This window comes from Ceratotherium simum, chromosome 4 (assembly GCF_057802395.1).
Source record: "Ceratotherium simum simum isolate JZ-2026a chromosome 4, ASM5780239v1, whole genome shotgun sequence".
In the NCBI taxonomy this organism is placed as follows: Eukaryota; Metazoa; Chordata; class Mammalia; order Perissodactyla; family Rhinocerotidae; genus Ceratotherium; species Ceratotherium simum.
In genome coordinates, this window is record NC_141903.1 from 3,312,317 (window position 1) to 3,328,674 (window position 16,358).

General features: G+C 58.6%; 1 protein-coding gene and 1 long non-coding RNA gene across 3 annotated transcripts in view; one reads left to right on the top strand and one right to left on the bottom strand.

The window, feature by feature from the left end:
- Nucleotides 1–3,297: 3,297 nt before the first annotated feature.
- On the bottom strand, nucleotides 3,298–14,894 carry N4BP3 (NEDD4 binding protein 3). 2 transcript variants are annotated; one of them, XM_087429277.1, is made up of 5 exons: nucleotides 14,678–14,894; nucleotides 9,123–9,473; nucleotides 8,341–8,868; nucleotides 7,680–7,934; nucleotides 3,298–7,571 (listed from the first exon to the last, which is right to left on the bottom strand). In XM_087429277.1, the coding sequence occupies exons 2-5, from the start codon at nucleotides 9,441–9,443 to the stop codon at nucleotides 7,044–7,046; spliced, it is 1,632 nt and encodes a 543-aa protein (XP_087285403.1). In that variant the 5' UTR covers nucleotides 9,444–9,473; nucleotides 14,678–14,894; the 3' UTR covers nucleotides 3,298–7,043. The 2 variants fall into 2 exon arrangements, with proteins under 2 accessions (XP_087285403.1, XP_004428506.1); XM_004428449.3 differs by lacking the exon at nucleotides 14,678–14,894 and having other exon boundaries at nucleotides 9,123–10,559.
- A 184-nt stretch (nucleotides 14,895–15,078) lies between these two features.
- LOC147917185 (uncharacterized) overlaps nucleotides 15,079–16,358 on the top strand; it is an 88,495-nt gene continuing 87,215 nt past the window's right edge. The window contains exon 1 of the long non-coding RNA XR_015551889.1: nucleotides 15,079–15,310. This is a non-coding gene — a long non-coding RNA (uncharacterized LOC147917185). The remainder of the gene's footprint in view (nucleotides 15,311–16,358) is intronic.

Consider the following 16,358-nt stretch of genomic DNA (forward strand, 5'->3'; position numbering starts at 1 on the left):
GTGCTTGGAGCATAGTAGGTGCTTAGAAATATTCTAAGGTAGCCAATATCCTGCACCTGACGAAATACGTAGGGAAGACGGGGGTCCACAGCCCCACGGGGAGGGAGCCGGCAGGGCGTTGGAGCATCCTGGAGAGGCCGGTCTGTGCTTAGAGCCTGGGTGGTCCTGGCCCATGCGGGAGCCGCGGGCTGGAGGGTTGAGTGAACCTTGCCTGGGGCCATGAGGCCGAGCCTCAGGCCGCCTGGAAGCCAGCAGGACCTCACAGGCTTTCCCCAACGCCCCAGGCTTCCCCACTTCCTCTCTGGGAGCCCTGGCCTGCTTGTCTGGGAACTTTGAAGGCGCGTCTGTATGTCGGGCACTGTCACCTCTGCCTGTCATGGTTTTCCCCAGCATGTGGCTCTCCTTGCATTGCGGTTTTGTTACTTTTTAGGATGCACCAAGTTTTTTTACATAGCTGATTTTGTCAATCTTTCCTCGCTGGGATTGTGTGTTTGTGTTTTGTTTTTGTTGAGGGTAGGGCTGCTTCAAAGCAGAAAAACTGAGCTGTTCTCCTCTAACTCGATTACAGTCTGCTTAACTTTTTTGCTAGCTTCCTAGGATTTGACTTTTAAAATTTAACTCCTCAATACATGTCCATTTTGTTTTGCGGGGAGTGGTGCAAAGTATGACATTTTTTCCCCATATTTTTGTTCAGTTACCCCAGCACCTCTTATTAAATAATCCTTCCTTACCCTTTTGTTTTGAAGCCCTTTATCATAATATTAAGATTTTTCTACAGTATAGAATCTATTTCTGGCTCTTCATTCTTTCCATTGAGGTGTAGTTTTATTTTTATACCAATATCATACTGTTTTACTTGCTAATTTGCAATATGTTCTAATATGTGGTAGGATTAAACACTGCTCACAAAAAGGGAAAAAAAGAAAAACACAAAGTTATTGAGAAAGCAGATCACCGGTGCCTGGAGGTGGGGGAGAAGGCTGACTACAGAAGGGCACAGAGGAATTTGGGGGGATGATGGAACTCTTCTATATCTTGATTGTAGGGTTGGTTATACAATTCTGCATTTGTCAAAGCTCTAAAAACAGTACCCTAAAGAGGGTGAATTTTCGGGCCGGCTCCGTGGCTTAGCGGTTGAGTGCGCGCGCTCTGATGCTGGCGGCCCGGGTTCGGATCCCGGGCGTGCCCCGAGGCACCACTTCTCCGTCCAACGCGAGACCGAGTCCCACGTACAGCAACTAGAAGGATGTGAACCTATGACATACAACTATCTACTGGGGCTTTGGGGGGAAAAAATGAATAAATAAAATCTTTAAAAAAAAAAAAGAGGGTGAATTTTCCTGTATGTAAAATATACCTTAAAAATGGTGGTGGGGGAACAGGTACACAGAGGACACCATATAAATCTCTTTTTTAAAAAAAGGTTCTACGGGCCGGCCCCATGGCTTAGCAGTTGGGTGCACGCGCTCCGCTACTGGCCCCGGGTTCGATCCCGGGTGCGCACCGACGCACCGCTTCTCGGGCCATGCTGAGGCCGCGTCCCACATACAGCAACTAGAAGGATGTGCAACTATGACATACAACTATCTACTAGGCTTTGGGTAAAAAAAAGGAGGAGGATTGGCAATAGATGTTAGCTCAGAGCCGGTCTTCCTCAGCAAAAAGAGGAGGATTAGCATGGATGTTAGCTCAGGGTTGATCTTCCTCACTAACTAACTAACTAACTAAATAAATAAATAAATAAATAGATAAAGGTTCTTGACAGAGAGGGCAAGCCCTGGAGTGCTCTCCTGAAAATACAGCCTCCTTCACCTCCCAGACCGAGTCCTGGAAGGCCAGGCCAGGAAAAAATGGACCCTCCTGACAGCTGGTGGGGTGGGGGCAGCGGTGGGTGATGCAGCCACTGCCTGTCCTCCTCTGGGGAACCTAGGAGCATCAGGGTTCAGTCCATGGAGCCAGAGTTGCTGCTCAGGCCCTGTCTCTTCCTTCCAGCCTACAGGTGGCTCCCAACGTCTCCCGCTCCTTCTTCCTGTTCCTGTCCCTCCTTGAAAGCTTTGGTTCAGGCCAGGAGTGGCTACATAATTTGCAGGCCCCAGAGAAAAATGAAAATACGAGGCCCCTTGTTCAAACATTGTTAAGAAACTCAAGATCAGGGCCGGCTCCGTGGCTTAGCGGTTAAGTGCGCGCGCTCTGATGCTGGCGGCCCGGGTTCGGATCCCGGGCGCGCCCCGAGGCACCACTTCTCCGTCCAACGCGAGGCCGAGTCCCACGTACAGCAACTAGAAGGATGTGAACCTATGACATACAACTATCTACTGGGGCTTTGGGGGGAAAAAAATGAATAAATAAAATCTTTAAAAAAAAAAAAAAAGAAACTCAAGATGGGACAACAGAGTACCGTCACACAAAGTGTAGGCCCCTCTGAGCGGGGGCCCCTTTGGGACTACAGGTGACACACACATAAACTAGTCCTGGTTCTGGCCCTTCCTCTTGGCTGCCTGAGGGACCCACCCAGTCACAGGAGGTGAAGTCCTCTGTGCCAGCTCACTAGGCTGTCCAGGACCTGTCTTGCCTCCCCTCAGCCCTTCCAGAAAGAACCCTCCCCTGGACCTGCCCCACACTTCCCTGTGTCCAAGTCCAAGCCCATCCTGTGATGCCCTAATCCCATACTGCTCCAGAGGAAAGCCCCCCAACTTCCCCTCCTCAGAGAAGCTCACCCGTGGTAAAGACAAAAATTACTCATGACACTTGTTCAAGAGTGGTAAGAAGACTTTATTCAAGGGAGACTACTGCTATGGGGTTTCATAGTAGGGGAGAGTGGGCTCAATGCCACATATGACAAGGAAAAGTAGAATTTACAGCCAAGGAGCAGGGTGGGGGTCAGTGGATGGAAAATTACTAAGGAAACCTCAGGGGGCAGGGGGGATCCTGGCTAAAGGAACCTCACAGGATTCTCGCTGAAGGCAGGCCAGGGTGATCAGATACTTTCTGGGGGATGACCGGGGCTGAAGAACCAGATTAGATAGAGGGTGATCAGATATGGAGGATGGAGGATTCTGGCTAAACTAACTAAGCAGGATTCTTGCTAGAACTGGACTGAACAAGGAAGGACACAGGAGCCCAAGGTCAGGTATAGTGAAAAAGAGAGCTCAGAAGGACCTGATCAAAGTTTGGTCAACCCTTGTCACCCCCCCCCATCACCTGGAATGGTGAGCCAGCTATCCTCTGAACTCCCATCGCACTCAAGGCTCACCTCTCGTGACACATTTCACTTTGTTTTTGTTGCGAGAAATGGCATTTTCTTTTTAATAATTTTATTTATTTTTTTTCCCCCAAAGCCCCAGTACATAGTTGTATGTCACAGCTGCACATCCTTCTAGTTGCTGTATGTGGGACGCGGCCTCAGCATGGCTGGAGAAGTGGTGCGTCGGTGCGTGCCTGGGATTGAACCCGGGCCGCCAGTAGCGGAGCGCCCACACTTAACCGCTAAGCCACGGGGCCGGCCTGAAATGGCATTTTCTTTTCTGAATCCAGTATAGAAGCCTAAGTGCCCATAGGGCGGTGGGTTATGCAATCTGAATCGTCACTGTGGGGCCTGCACCCCGTTTAGAGAAAGGCTCCCTAATACTTACAGCCCCCAGTCTCAGAGAAATTTACTCTCATGCCCCCAGACAGGCTCCTTCTGCCTTCTCCATGCTCTGCTGACTTGCTCGCCACCATGAAGGCCCGGCTGTGTTTCCCATGTATGTATGTTTTGGTTCTTCTGGCCTAATCACTACTGTGGACGTACATGTGTTGTCTCCTCCTCCACCCACAGGGAAAGGCCATGTGGGCAGAGGCCTTAGCCACCTCGGCTTCCTCACATGGGAACCAGGCCTGACCCTGAGGGAGGCACACAATACATCCCTGGGCAATGAATGGTGATTGGCTCTGGAGGGCCCATGCTTGGCACAAACCAGGTGTGACCAGGTGCCCACAAATGGTGAATGAACACTCAGAGCTGGAGCTTTCCCTACCAACCCCATCGCACCCCAAGCTTGATCCCTTGCCAGTCAGCGGAGGGATCTGGCCCCTTTTGACTCCAAGTCCCCCAGGGCCTTCTGGGCTGGAGCCAGAGTGGGGTTTGGGGATGAAAACAGAAAACATGGTCCCATCCCAGCAATGTCCACAGCCCAGTGGAGACAGAGGCAAACTGATAATTCCAGCAGCACAGAGCTGATGGAGAGACATATGGGGGCTGTCGGCACAGGGAGCGAAGACTGCCCAGGCAGGGCGTGAGTTTGGGAAAGGCTTCCCTGAGGCGGCAAGATCTGAGCACCGTGAGGGGGCTCTGCCTGGAGGACGAGGGCCCAGAGGGTGGCAAGGAGCTGCTGGGGTCAGAAGGGGCACCACTGTGACCCTGGAGGCCAGACTCTCAGAGGCCTCAAGTGATAGGCTAAGGGGCCTAGGGAACTGCTGGAAGGCGTGACACTATCTGAGTTAAGCACGGGCAGAGCCCAGGGTGGGGGGCTTGCCACAGTTCTGGAGAACTGGCTGCCTGGACCTAGTCCGCTGGGAGAGGGGACTGAGGGCAGCTGAGGGGCCTGCTAGGGGCAGGAGGGAGGGGCTGCCCCGAAGCCACTACAGTGGCACCTGTGATCAGCCGGCCCCAGAGCCACCCAGCCGGCTTGGGGACCAGGAACTGGTTTGCCCAGCAGGGATGAGCTAACAGGGATCCGGTTCCCTCCGAGGCCCCAGCTTCGGCTCTCTTGCGCCCTCCCCTACATCTGGGCCTGGCCTTGGTTTCTGGCACAGCTGCCAAGTTTTGGTACCGCCCACCCACTCCCCACTGGCTGTACTGGCCAGCCCAGCTCCCTAATTGCTGGGTGGGGAGCTGTTCTGCAGAGCTGGTACACCAAAAGGTGGACCCCAGCCATTATGGAGCATGTGGGCACCCAACCTGGACATTGTAGGGCACGTGGGCACGCAGCCTGACCAGCTCCAGGCTGTGGGGAGGGAGGGATTCAGGCTTAAGGCTAGCACCCAGCTCTGGGGGGACCTCTGGAGGGTCACTGGCCCAGAGACCTTGGTTTGGAGGGGTCTGTCAAAGGCCTGTTCCAAGGCCTGTGGGGGACAGGCCTGCTTAACCCAGGTGGTCCCCGTTTCCCTCCCCAGGCAGAGGACCTGGCCTCAGGGATGGGCCTAAGTGAGTCTCAGCTAGGCCTGGGGTCTGTCCTGGCCTCAGGCTCCACCCAAGCCTGACCAGCGCTAAAAGGGCTCGGGCTGGTGGGAAGGAACAAGACAGAGGGAGCAGTCAGGAAGCAGCCCTCCTGGCCTCCAACCCAGGAGCCCCAAACACACACCCCCAGACACACCCACCACCCACAGCACATCTCTACACACACCTGCCACTCACCGGGCCATAAACACACCATCCCCACAGCAAACAACTCACACACCCCTCTCCAGCCTAAACAGGCAGTGCACACGGGCTCACTCCATAGCCCCATCCACAGCCCTGCACAGCAACTCCACTCTCCACCAGGACCCACCGACTGGGGCCTGAGGGGGCTGCCAGCGTGGCCTTGGAGGGCAGGAGCACAGCCAAAGAGCAAATGGAGGGTTTCTGCTGAGAACTCATCAGAGGCGGCTGCCGCCCCATCAGGGCAGGGACTGGGAGGGGAGAGACGTCTGTATGCCAGCTCCCGTGGGGCAGGAAGCACATCTAACTCAACCCTGAGCCCCCATGCCCTGATGGCCTAATAGCACTTAGCAGTCAGGGAGCACTCAATACCTGGCGGCAGTTACGACGATGCATCTCCACGACGGGTGGAGAGAGCCCACTTGCACAGCCAGACTGGATCTGTGCTTCAGGCCACTGCCCAGAAGGGGAGCAAAGGCCCAGATTGAAAGTCAGACTGCTGACAGGCCACGGGTGGGAGCGGGTCTTAAGAGGGCTGAGGATCAGCCTTGGCTGACAGCAAGGGTCAGGGAGCACAGTGCAGGGCCAGGGACAGGAAGCTGTGTCCTCTCAGGACAGAGCTTTCCAGAATACAAATCAGATCACATCTCACCCCCGCTTAAAAAGACCCCATGGCCCTCCATGCCTACAGGGAAATGGCCACATTCCTTGCTGTGGTAAAGGCTCTTTACCAAGAGACCCACAAGCTTTCTCTGCCTCGTCTCCTGCACGTTCCCAGGGCCCCCCATCCCTGTGGAGGGAGGGGTGTAGCGCAGCCAGACAGAAAGATGGGAAGTGCATTCGGGGAGGGGCAGGGCCCTACTGGAGCCTTTGGGTGCTCTAGCGGAAGCTGTTTCAGGCTGGCCCCAGATCCAGCAGGAATGGGCACTGGGGACCTAGACTTCCCACCAGGAGAATGTTTTATGTTCTCATAATGCCTTGGGTGACTTGCCTGTTTGTTTTCCTAGGTTCCCTGGCATTGTTCCTTCTGAAAAATCCCACTGATGCTGAAGGAATTGCAGCCCCCACCGCAGCTAAGGAACTGTGTGGCACTAGGCAAGGAGATTCCTCCCCTCACCGACCACATGCCCAGCAGCTGCGCACACAGGCACGGGGCACACCCTCCCACTGACCGTGACCACAGGAGGAGCTACAGCCCATGTCACACCCCAACCATCCACGATCCTCTAGACTCAGCCCAGAGACAGGCCCCACAGGTCACCTGGGGCCTCCTCGTAGAAAACATGGTTTTATTCCAGGGAGGCCAATGTTCCCAGCCCAGCCTCCCTCATGCCTGCCCTTCTGCATCATGGGGCTCTTCATTCTCCAACCTCCTTCTCTGGGCCACACCTACTACAGGAAGCAAGGCTGGGCCCTGCCCGGGTGCTCCTCTACTAGGAGCGCCTTGCCCTGGCTCCTGCTGCTGGCACCCTCTCCAGCCCACAGCCCACTGGATCCTTCCTCTCAGCGGGCCCCCCCAGCCCTGGCTGGCCTCAGCAGATTCTGCCCCAGACCAATGTAAGGAAAGAGGCGGCCATCTCAGGGAGGGCTTGCCCAAGCCATCTTCTGACAGTGCTTCTGCTGCCAGCTCACTCCACTGGCCTCAGATCTTGGAGGACTCAAGCCGAGGACTCCAGGGTGTGGGGGGCTCCCGCAGCACCCGCAGTTCCTGTTCCAGCGCCTGGTTGCGGCGGTACATGTCCAGGTAGCCCCCCTGGATCTCCCGCTGGTAGCGCAGCACCCGCTCCTTCTCCTCCTGCCACGTCCGCCGCTCCCGCTCGAAGCGTAGAGTCTGCTCCTGGCTCCGGAGTCGCTCTTGCAGCAGCTCAGCCCGCAGCTGCTCAGTGCCATCTGCGGGCTCGCTGCCTCCTGCCTCCCCTAGCAGCCCCCTGCTCTTGCAGTCATCGGTCTCACAGCTGCCTGGGGCTTCCTCCCGGGGGGCCTGCTCCTGCAGGCTCCGCACGGTCTCGCGTAGCCGGGCCAGCTCTGCGTCCTGGGCCTGAGCTTGTGCCCGGCTGCCCCGAAGCTGTGTCTTCAGACTGAAGATCTCAGCCAGCTTCTGCGCCAGCTCGGCCTGGGCCTCCCGGAGCTGCTGCTTCAGAAGGCTAATCTCTGCTGTCTTCTGGCACACCTGGAGGGGGGACACAGGATGGGCAAGAGCCAAGCAAAAGGGTAAGGGGGCAGAGGGCGGGACTCCAGCGATGGGGACTGGAGGGTTTCTGAGTGCCTGGTCTCTCACCTCCCATCGGGCTTCCTCCTCTGGTCGGGCGCTGGGGTCAGCCTCTGGGAGGGTGCCTGGGGGCCGGGGCTCGGGGGCCAGGCCCTGCTGCGCCTGCAGCTCCTTCCGCAGGCGCCGCTGCTCCTGCTGGGCCATAAACAGCTGCAGCTGGAGGTTGCGCTCGCTGCGCTCAGCCTTCTGGGCCACCTCATGCAGCCGCTCTATGTACAGGCGCTTCAGCTCAGACAGCCACAGCCGCTGGCGCTCCTCCAGTACCTGCCAAGGGGAAGAGGAGCCTGACAGGGCCAGCGCACACATAGCCGGCCCACCACTCCAGCACACCAGCCACAGCTTGTGTCCTATGCCCGAACACTAGGGCCCTGCACTCTGACCACACATGTGCCCTAACCTGGGATGCCCTCCAGAGGTGAAGCGTCCCCAACATGTGGCCCTCCCAGGGAACCTCTCTCCCGCCCTCCTTCCCACACAACTCCCAGCAAGGACCATCTGTAACATGACATCCCCACCATGTGGGGTGGGGGGAGAGGAGCTGAATCACCTCCCTTTTCCTTATTCTCTTGTGCCCAGAGTCATGTGGGTGAGCTGCCTGGGGACCCTCTGTCTGCCCTGTACTCCAATGCCAAGGGACAGAACAAGACCCCAGGAAAGAGGCTGCCCTTACCTGTGTGAAGGGGTTGGCGCCATCCTCGTCATCGAGGCCCCTCTTGAGCTCCTCACAGGTATCCGGCAGCATGGCTCCCACCTCCTCGGCAGTGGGGCAGGAGAACTCGTAGGGGGGCGGTGGCTCAGGCAGACAGCTCAGCATAGCCAGCGGCCCAGCCTCCTTGGGGCCCCGCGAGGCCCGGTCCAGGGAGCCCCCAAGGTGGTTAATGTGGCCCAGGGAGGAGCTGAAGGGGCCAGGGCCGGTGCCAGGACTGCGGCCAAAGCTGCCCCCACTGGAGGAGTCGGACAGGCTGGGCTCAGGCTCAGGGCCGCCCTCGTCCAGGCTGAGGGCGTGCAGCAGCTGGGCACGAGCCTGTGCCTGGCTGGCCCGGGGCCCCGGGCTCAGGGGCGGGTGGCAGGCCAGCGTGTGCAGGCTGCCATTGCTGCGCCACAGCTTCTGGCCCTTGTGGGCTGCCAGGCTCTGCATGGACAGGAAGCCTTTCCCGGTGCCCGCCACAGGCTTGAATACCGATGGGCGAATGCGGCACTGCCAGGAAGAGAGGGCAGGTGTGAGGTCCCGGGACAGCTGTGCTGCCCTCCGATGCTCCCACAGCCCCTCAGGATCCTCTTTGAGAACATGGGGCGCATATCACCGGGAGTCAGTGACCAAGCCTCAGGCTAGCCCATAACAGGACTTGCAGGTCCTGGCCCCATCCCAGCATCAGGGTTTCCAAGGAGGCCCCGAGCTCCCCATCCCCGCCCTCCTACACGAGGGAGGGGCGTCGGTCGGCAGAGGCGCACCTTATCGAAGCGACCCCGCTCAGGCAGCGACGTCTTGCTGAAGTCACCGGCTCGAGGATGTTCCCGGTAGTAGAGGGTGGCATAGTCGGCAGGCTCATTCCGAGGGGCTCGCTTGGTGGTCTTGCTGTCCTTCTTGGGGAGGTGCAGGTAGCTGAGGAGCTCACGCTGGCCCAAGCCCTTCCGAAGGAGCCCATCAGGCTGGCGGGAGCTGCGGGACCCTGCGAGTGCCGCCCGTAGCTCTTCAGGGGAGAAGTCCTGCCGTTCCAATAGGCTGCCCACGCTGCCCATGGCAATGCCAGCAGGACCTGGGGCTGTGGCCATGAAGTTTCAACAGGGCACAGGCAGCCGCTTCTGGGGAGCGGGAGGCTCTATCAGAGGCAGGTGGGCGCTTGCTGCCCAACTTCCCTGATGCCCTAAAACCAGGTGCTTGCTCTCTGTGTCAGCTCCCGACTGGGCCCCACTCAGGAGAGACAGATGTGTATCCCAGAGGGAATCCAGGACAGGATTCCTAGGCTGGCAAGAGAAAGGGGTAGAGGCCCCCAAGCCACCTCCCCAGCGCCCCAGCTCCAGCTAGGGGCCAGTGTGTGATTGGGGGGCACAGGGGCGGGCCCTGAAGCAGCAGGATAGGGGCCCTCCCAGGACTGGGCCAACTGAGGACTCAGGCTCTGTCTGCCTCTGACCTTGCTCACTCTCCCATCAGGCTCCTACACCCTCATTTGCTGAGTGGGCAGAGGGCACAGGGAACCAGGGCCAATGGCCTGACTCTCCACTCCTTCTTCCCTTGGGAGGGGGAAAACCCAGTTCAGCCCTCTTCCTGCAGAGGGTCAGAGTTCCCCAAGGGAAGCACCTGGCAATGGTGGGGTTGGGGGCTGCAGAGGGAGGGATACAAACAGGAAGGGCCCAAGGGAAGGAAGGATGGCGGGAACAATGGCCACAGTTTCCGGAACAGGTGTTCACGTTCTGGCAGTGGTGGGAGGCAGAGGGAAGGCGCAGCCGGAGCCCCTGCCAGCCCTTGGAGACACTGCCACCCCAAAGCCCACCACCAGGCAGGGGGACCCCAAATCCTGACCCGGCGTGGAGCCAATCAGTGTGTGGGCCCTGGCTTCCTCATCTAGACAATGGCCATGACAACTCTCACTACTCAGGGATGCTGGGAGGATGGCTGAGATAACAAGACAAAGTGCTCAGTCCAGGGCCTGGCCAGCAGCCAGGGTCAGCACAGGCTGGCCGAAGCTGGGCTTAGCTGGTCAGAAACTCGAATGCCCCCAGCAGGCGGATGAATGAGTAGGTTATGCACTGTCTCCCACCTGTGCTGGGACCACACCCTGGGGGTGGGACCTGTCTCCAGTACCCAGCCCAGTGTCCAGCACACAGTAGGTGCTCAGAAAGGACCTGCCAAATGAACGATGCCGCCTTCGCCGCCTTCTCTGCCTCCTATCCCCGAGCAGCTGCTCCCGACCCAGACGGACGCCCAACAGGCACGCTGCAGCTGCAAGCCCCCCCGCCCCACCCAATATGCTTCCGGGACACCCACTCCCACCCCAAACAATGGTCGTTAGGAGGTTCCATCTTCCTTGACCATTTCCAGGTTTTGTGTTCGTGGAAGACAAAGCTCTCCAGGAATGGGAGGGAGGGTATGGCCCTGCCCCCACACCTTGTGGCCCTCAACCCTACCCTAAGGGCAAAAGGAACCTTCTCAACCCTCCCGTCCCAGCCCCCAGCAGGCTCAACCCCTCTGGGGGCATCACAGGTCACACAGGGTCAGGGGACTCACCCAGGTAAGGAATCACAGGGGCTGGGCACCCACAGCGACACGGCCCTGTATAGGGTCCCGCTGAGCCCTGTGACACAGTTACTGTCTGTTTTCTAAGTAAGGGCCCTGTGGCTCTGAAAGATGGCTTGCCCAAGGTCACAGGGCTGGTAAGAATGAGGATGCCTGTGATCCCAGCACCACGGCTGCCAAACGTCCAGTGGGAAATCACCCCCAGCCCAGAGCTGGAACTGAAGCATCTTGCCTCCCAATCTGACGCCCCCTGTCCAGGACAAGCCTGCCCAGCCACAGACAGCACTGTGTCCAAGAGCACTGACCCCCTGCCACTGCTTCTCAGGGAAGCAGACAGCAGAGCACCTGGTCTCCAGCCTTGCCCTCAAACTCTCTCTCCGCGGGCACCTCTCTTAGCCATGCCTCGGTTTCCCCATCTCTGCAGTGGGAAAGACTCTGCCTGCCCCACCTTCCTTATGGGTTGCTGTGACAGTCACAGAGACAACAGAGGTAAAAGGTCTTGTGAACTGTAAGCCCGGTGAGTACATGGGGGCGGGGATGGTGGCAGTGGTGCCAAACACGCCCACTTCATCCCAAACACACACCACCTCACCTTCCCCTGGGCAGATCCTCACTTCCTGTCTCAGGGAGCAATAACTGACAACCCACGTTCCCCACGGAGGGCCTCAGGGGAGAGGCAGCTGTGGGACACAACAGCACGTGCACCACACACATGCTGCAGTCCAGTCAGCGCTGCCAGCAGCACAGAGGCTCCTATGTTAGAGGGCACGGCGTGGACAGTCACATCCAACGGCAGACACAGTCATGCTCAAGGTCACCCACACAGCACCAAGCACCCTCCGGGATAGACAGGCACAACACGAGAACACTCCAGCACAAAGACCCAGCTGTCCCCCCCAGCCCCCAGGCTAGATGCAGGGGTGTGTGTAGGTGGTGAGGGGGGCATGGGACCAGCTTCTCTCCACAAGTGACTTGAGCAATTAGAAATAGCTATGAAGATGTTAGCTCAGAGCCGGTCTTCCTCAGCAAAAAGAGGAGGATTAGCATGGATGTTAGCTCAGGGCTGATCTTCCTCACAAAAAAGAAAAGAAAAGAAAAGAAATAGCTATGAAGCCGGACAAAGAGGCACAGACAGCCCCTTCCCTTTGTCTTTCCCTAAGACCCCCTCCCTCCACCCTCAAACTGTCCCCCCCCACCCCGTAACTTCACTGGCTATATTATCAGCTCCCTCAGCGGGGCGAGGCCCCTGGCTTTCAGGAGGCTCCCCGCTGCCCAGGTCTCAGCCTGGGGACAGTCCCTTTTCCTAAAGAGGTCCATCCACCTCCCCCGTCTCCCTCCAACACACATTCCTTCCCGTTGCTTGGAAGCCCAGGGACTGGCCTGGTTAGGCCAGGGCAGCTATGCAGGCTGGCTGAGAGGAAGTGGTGGGGGAAGGGGGAAGAGAGAGCAAGTGCCTTGCAGCCCCACTGGCACTGTCAGAGCAGAAAGCCAGACCGCCTCCACGTGTCTGGGCTTCCCTGCCCGGAGCCCAGTGCCTGCCCTGGGGCCCAGAGCTCTACATGGGGGTGAAAACCCCACCACCCTGCTGGTTAGGTCTGGGCTTGGCCACACAAGCCGCCTTCTGCTCAGGTCCCTGTTGGCCCCAACAGTGCCCTTTTACTCCTGCTTCCACCCCCTGGCCCCAAGATTAGGCAGCAGCACTGAAAGTCCTGGACACAGAGGAGCATCTCCTTTGGACCAATCCTTGCTGGAGATAGGAGAACAGGGCTGGGGGACTGGCCCAGCCACAAAACAGAGAAAGAGAGAACACGCAGGAGGCATCCCAGCATCTATTAGTGGGTGCCTCGTTGGGTCACCTGCCACTGGGCCTGCCACATCCTCACAGGATGCCCAGGAGGGGGTACTGTCATCTCCCACTGCACAAGAGGAAACCACCAAGGCCCAGGAGGTGAAATAATGTGCCTGAGGTCCTGTTCAGCTGCACAGGCTCCCCAGGTTTAGAAGCCTACCCTGACCTCACCGTCCATCTCCTCTCGGGGGGACACCCCAGAGCATGTGGGCAGGAAGCCCCCAGGCTGGCCTTGGCTGCGCTCAGCCCCTCCTGGCCCTGGCCTCTGGAGAGGGTCCCGCCACCTGCCGGGGATCAGCTTTGCTGAGGGCGTGTCTGCAGCTGCCCCTGAGGAATGGGACTGGAATGTCCCAGCTCCAAAAGAGAGGGCAGTGTGTGAGGGGCCCAGGGAGGGGGCGGGAGAAGCTGGCATACCCTAGCCCCACTGCGACCCTTGAAGAAGCAGAGCCCAGCATTGCACCCCTGCAGGAGGGATTCTTAGGGTCACTATGCAGTCACTTACAGCTGCACCACATTCTATAGTTTTTTCAGCCTTTTCATTGTATCATCTCTACAACAGCCTCGTGAGGAGTTACCCTCACTCCATTTTACAGGTAGGAAAACTGAGGCCCCTAAAGAAGCAAGCTGCCCATGATCCCAGTGACAACCAACCCCAACTCCCTGGGCAAGGTCCTTTCTACTGCATCACGCTATCCCAGCCAGGGGTCACCAGCTGCCCTCCATGGGCACACAGTACTGTATATGTATGTCTGCCCAGCCCCCACGCCTGCTTCTCCCAAGGGCGTCTGCAATCAGGCTGGTTTGGATCCCAGTCCCCTGGCCTGGAATCCTTCCTGCCTACCCCCCCCACCCCCCCCACCCCCCGTCAGGAAGAAGTAGTGGAAGCCGTGCTGCACAGGGACTCTGAGCCCAGGAAGCTGCTGGCTCTAGAGGGCTCTAGAGGCGGTGGCATGTGGTGGCAGGAGCCGGCTGGCCGCATTCATTCACAGTCTGGCACATACACACCCACACACAGCCGGCCGGCAGAGGAGCCCTACCTTGGAGGGCCCTGGGAGAAGGCTGATCACCAGCCCAGGATGGCTTCCTGCCTCTGCTCCCTCCCCAAGCCGGGCTCCAGGAAGAGGGCACCGGCAGCCAAGCCGCGGGACAGCCAGCCTGAGCCCCTGGTGCAAGGAAGGAGAGCCCCAATCTGCTCTTGGGTGGGAGGTGCCAGGTGGGAGACGACGGCTCCCAGTCCTCTTTCCAGACATAGCTCAAGGCCCTGATTTCGGCCTGGCCCCAGGCCGGCCCTCACTTTGGCCAAAGGTTGTGGCCAGCCTGGGACTGTGCTGCAGCCGCCCAAACCTGGGAGCGTCCCTTATCCACAGGTCGGGGCCCGTGGCGGCAGACTGGCAGCTGCCACCTGTACAGGGCAGGGGGAGAGTATCCCGGAGGGGGCGGGAGAGGGGAAGGTGGCGAGGCAGAGGAGATTGGCAACCCCACGTAATTTTCCCTGGGAAGGCTGTGGTGGAGGCCCTGAGAACTGCGGGAGGTGCTCGAGCTACCTGGGGGGCGGAGGCCGAGATCAGACTCCTGCACCAAGGGCGTCTGCCCCACCCCAGCCGCGGCGCAGGGGTCCCGGGCGCGGCGGAATGCGCGTTTGTAAGAGGCACAGAGAGCAGCGTAACTTGCCGCCTGCCTCTCCAGCCCAGCGTCCCTGATCGCGGTCGGTCCCTGATCCCGCGCCTCGGTGCCTCGGTGCCTGGAAGCAGGGGACACCTGGGCGCACACCGCACCCTGCCACCCCCGCCCACTTCTCAGACGGGAAGCGCGGCGGGCGAGGGCTGTGGCTTGGCCAAGGTCGCCAGGAAAGGGAGACCTCGGCGGCCGGCCCCACCCCCCGAGTCCAGTCCCCGGCTCCGGCCCTTGGCGCGCCCCACTTACCATGCTGGCGCCGCTCCGCACCCCTCGCGCACTGCAGTTCCCTCGCGCGGATTCGAACCCTCCCTCCAAGGCGCCGGCTCCGGCCGAGACTGCGAGCGGGGCCGGAGCGGCCGTGCGGTAAGCGCCGGGAAAACGCGGGCGGCCGGGCGCTGGAGCCGGATTGGCGAGGGAGGGACGCGCTCGGCGGCGCTCGCTCGCCTGCCCTAAAGGCGGAGGGAAAACCCGGCCTGACTCACCGGCGCGCGGCCAGCCCAGAGCCCAGCCCAGGCCCCCGGATGTTGGGGGCGGGGACGGGGGGCAACCCCCGCCCACCGCGAGCCAACCTGAGCCCCGCCCGGGCTCGCAGCTCAGCCCAGCCCGGCCCCCGACGAGGCGCCGCGCGGCGGTGGCGCCCGAGCCCTCTGCCGGCTGCGCTCTGTGCCGCGGCCACCCCGTGCGCGCCGGCTCGGACCCCGGCAGGTTTGCGGCCCGGCAGCCCTGACCACGGCCGACACCCCCAGAGGGCACCCAGCCCGCCCGCTTTCTCTTTCTCCTCCTCCTGGCCTCGCCCGCCCCTCCGTTTCCAGAACTTGACAGCTTCGAAAGAGGCACGTTCTGCCCATCGCCTCTCTGATCCTCGCCGCCTCCGCTTAGGTAAGCATTATCTCCTTTTGAGGCTGAACAAAATAGTACTCTGAGAGGTGGAGAGAGTTACCCAAGGTCTCCGGCTCGTTAGCGACTGAATTGGGCGCTAAGTTTTTTTGCCGCCAAAGCCTCCTAGGGGCAGCACATTAAGATGCCTTTAGGGGCCAGATAAATAATGTGAGTCAATGGGTGAGGTGTAAGACAATAGAAAAGATGGAGACAGACAGATGGACCTACAGGCATTCAAATTCAAAATATTAAAACACCATATCTTCCTCAAAAAGTTAAACATAAGAGTTACCATATGACCCAGCAATTCCACTCCTAGGTATGTACCCAAAAGAACTGAAAACAGGGACTCAAACAAGTACTTGTACTAGAGTGTTCGTAGCAGGACTATTCACAATGACCAAAAGGTGGATATGATGCAAGTTGTCCGGCAACTGATGAATGGATAAACACATTGTGGTATGTCCGTGTGGTGAATATTATTCAGCCATGAAAAAGAATGAAGTTCTGATACATACTACAACATGGATGAACCTCCAAAAAATTATGGTAAGTGAAAGAAACCAGACACAAAAGGCCACATGTGGTATGATTCCACTTATATGAAGTAGATAAATCCGGACAGACAGAAGGTAGCTTAGTGCCAGAAGCTGTGGGGAGGGAGAAATGAGGAGGGACTGCTTAATGGGCATGGAGTTTCCTTTCGGGATGAGGAAAATGTTTTGGAAGCAGATACAGGTGGTGGTTGCACAACGTTGTGAATGTACTAACTGCCAGTGAACTGTACACTTTAAAATGGTTGATTTTACCTCAGTTAAAAAAAAGACATCATGTCACCCGGGGATCAGATTTGGCCCATGGGTCACCAGTTTGCAACCCCTGTCTTCTATGCTGTCCTTACCAACTTCCTAACAATGGAAATGCCAGATTTCGGAGGACTTCTGTATTTAAGAAAACTCATTAATAACTTGTGTGTCAGGCCTTGAGGAGCCCCAGTCTGGTAGGGTTGCTGACAAAGGCTCAGAGCAAGGACACACTTCATCTTTTT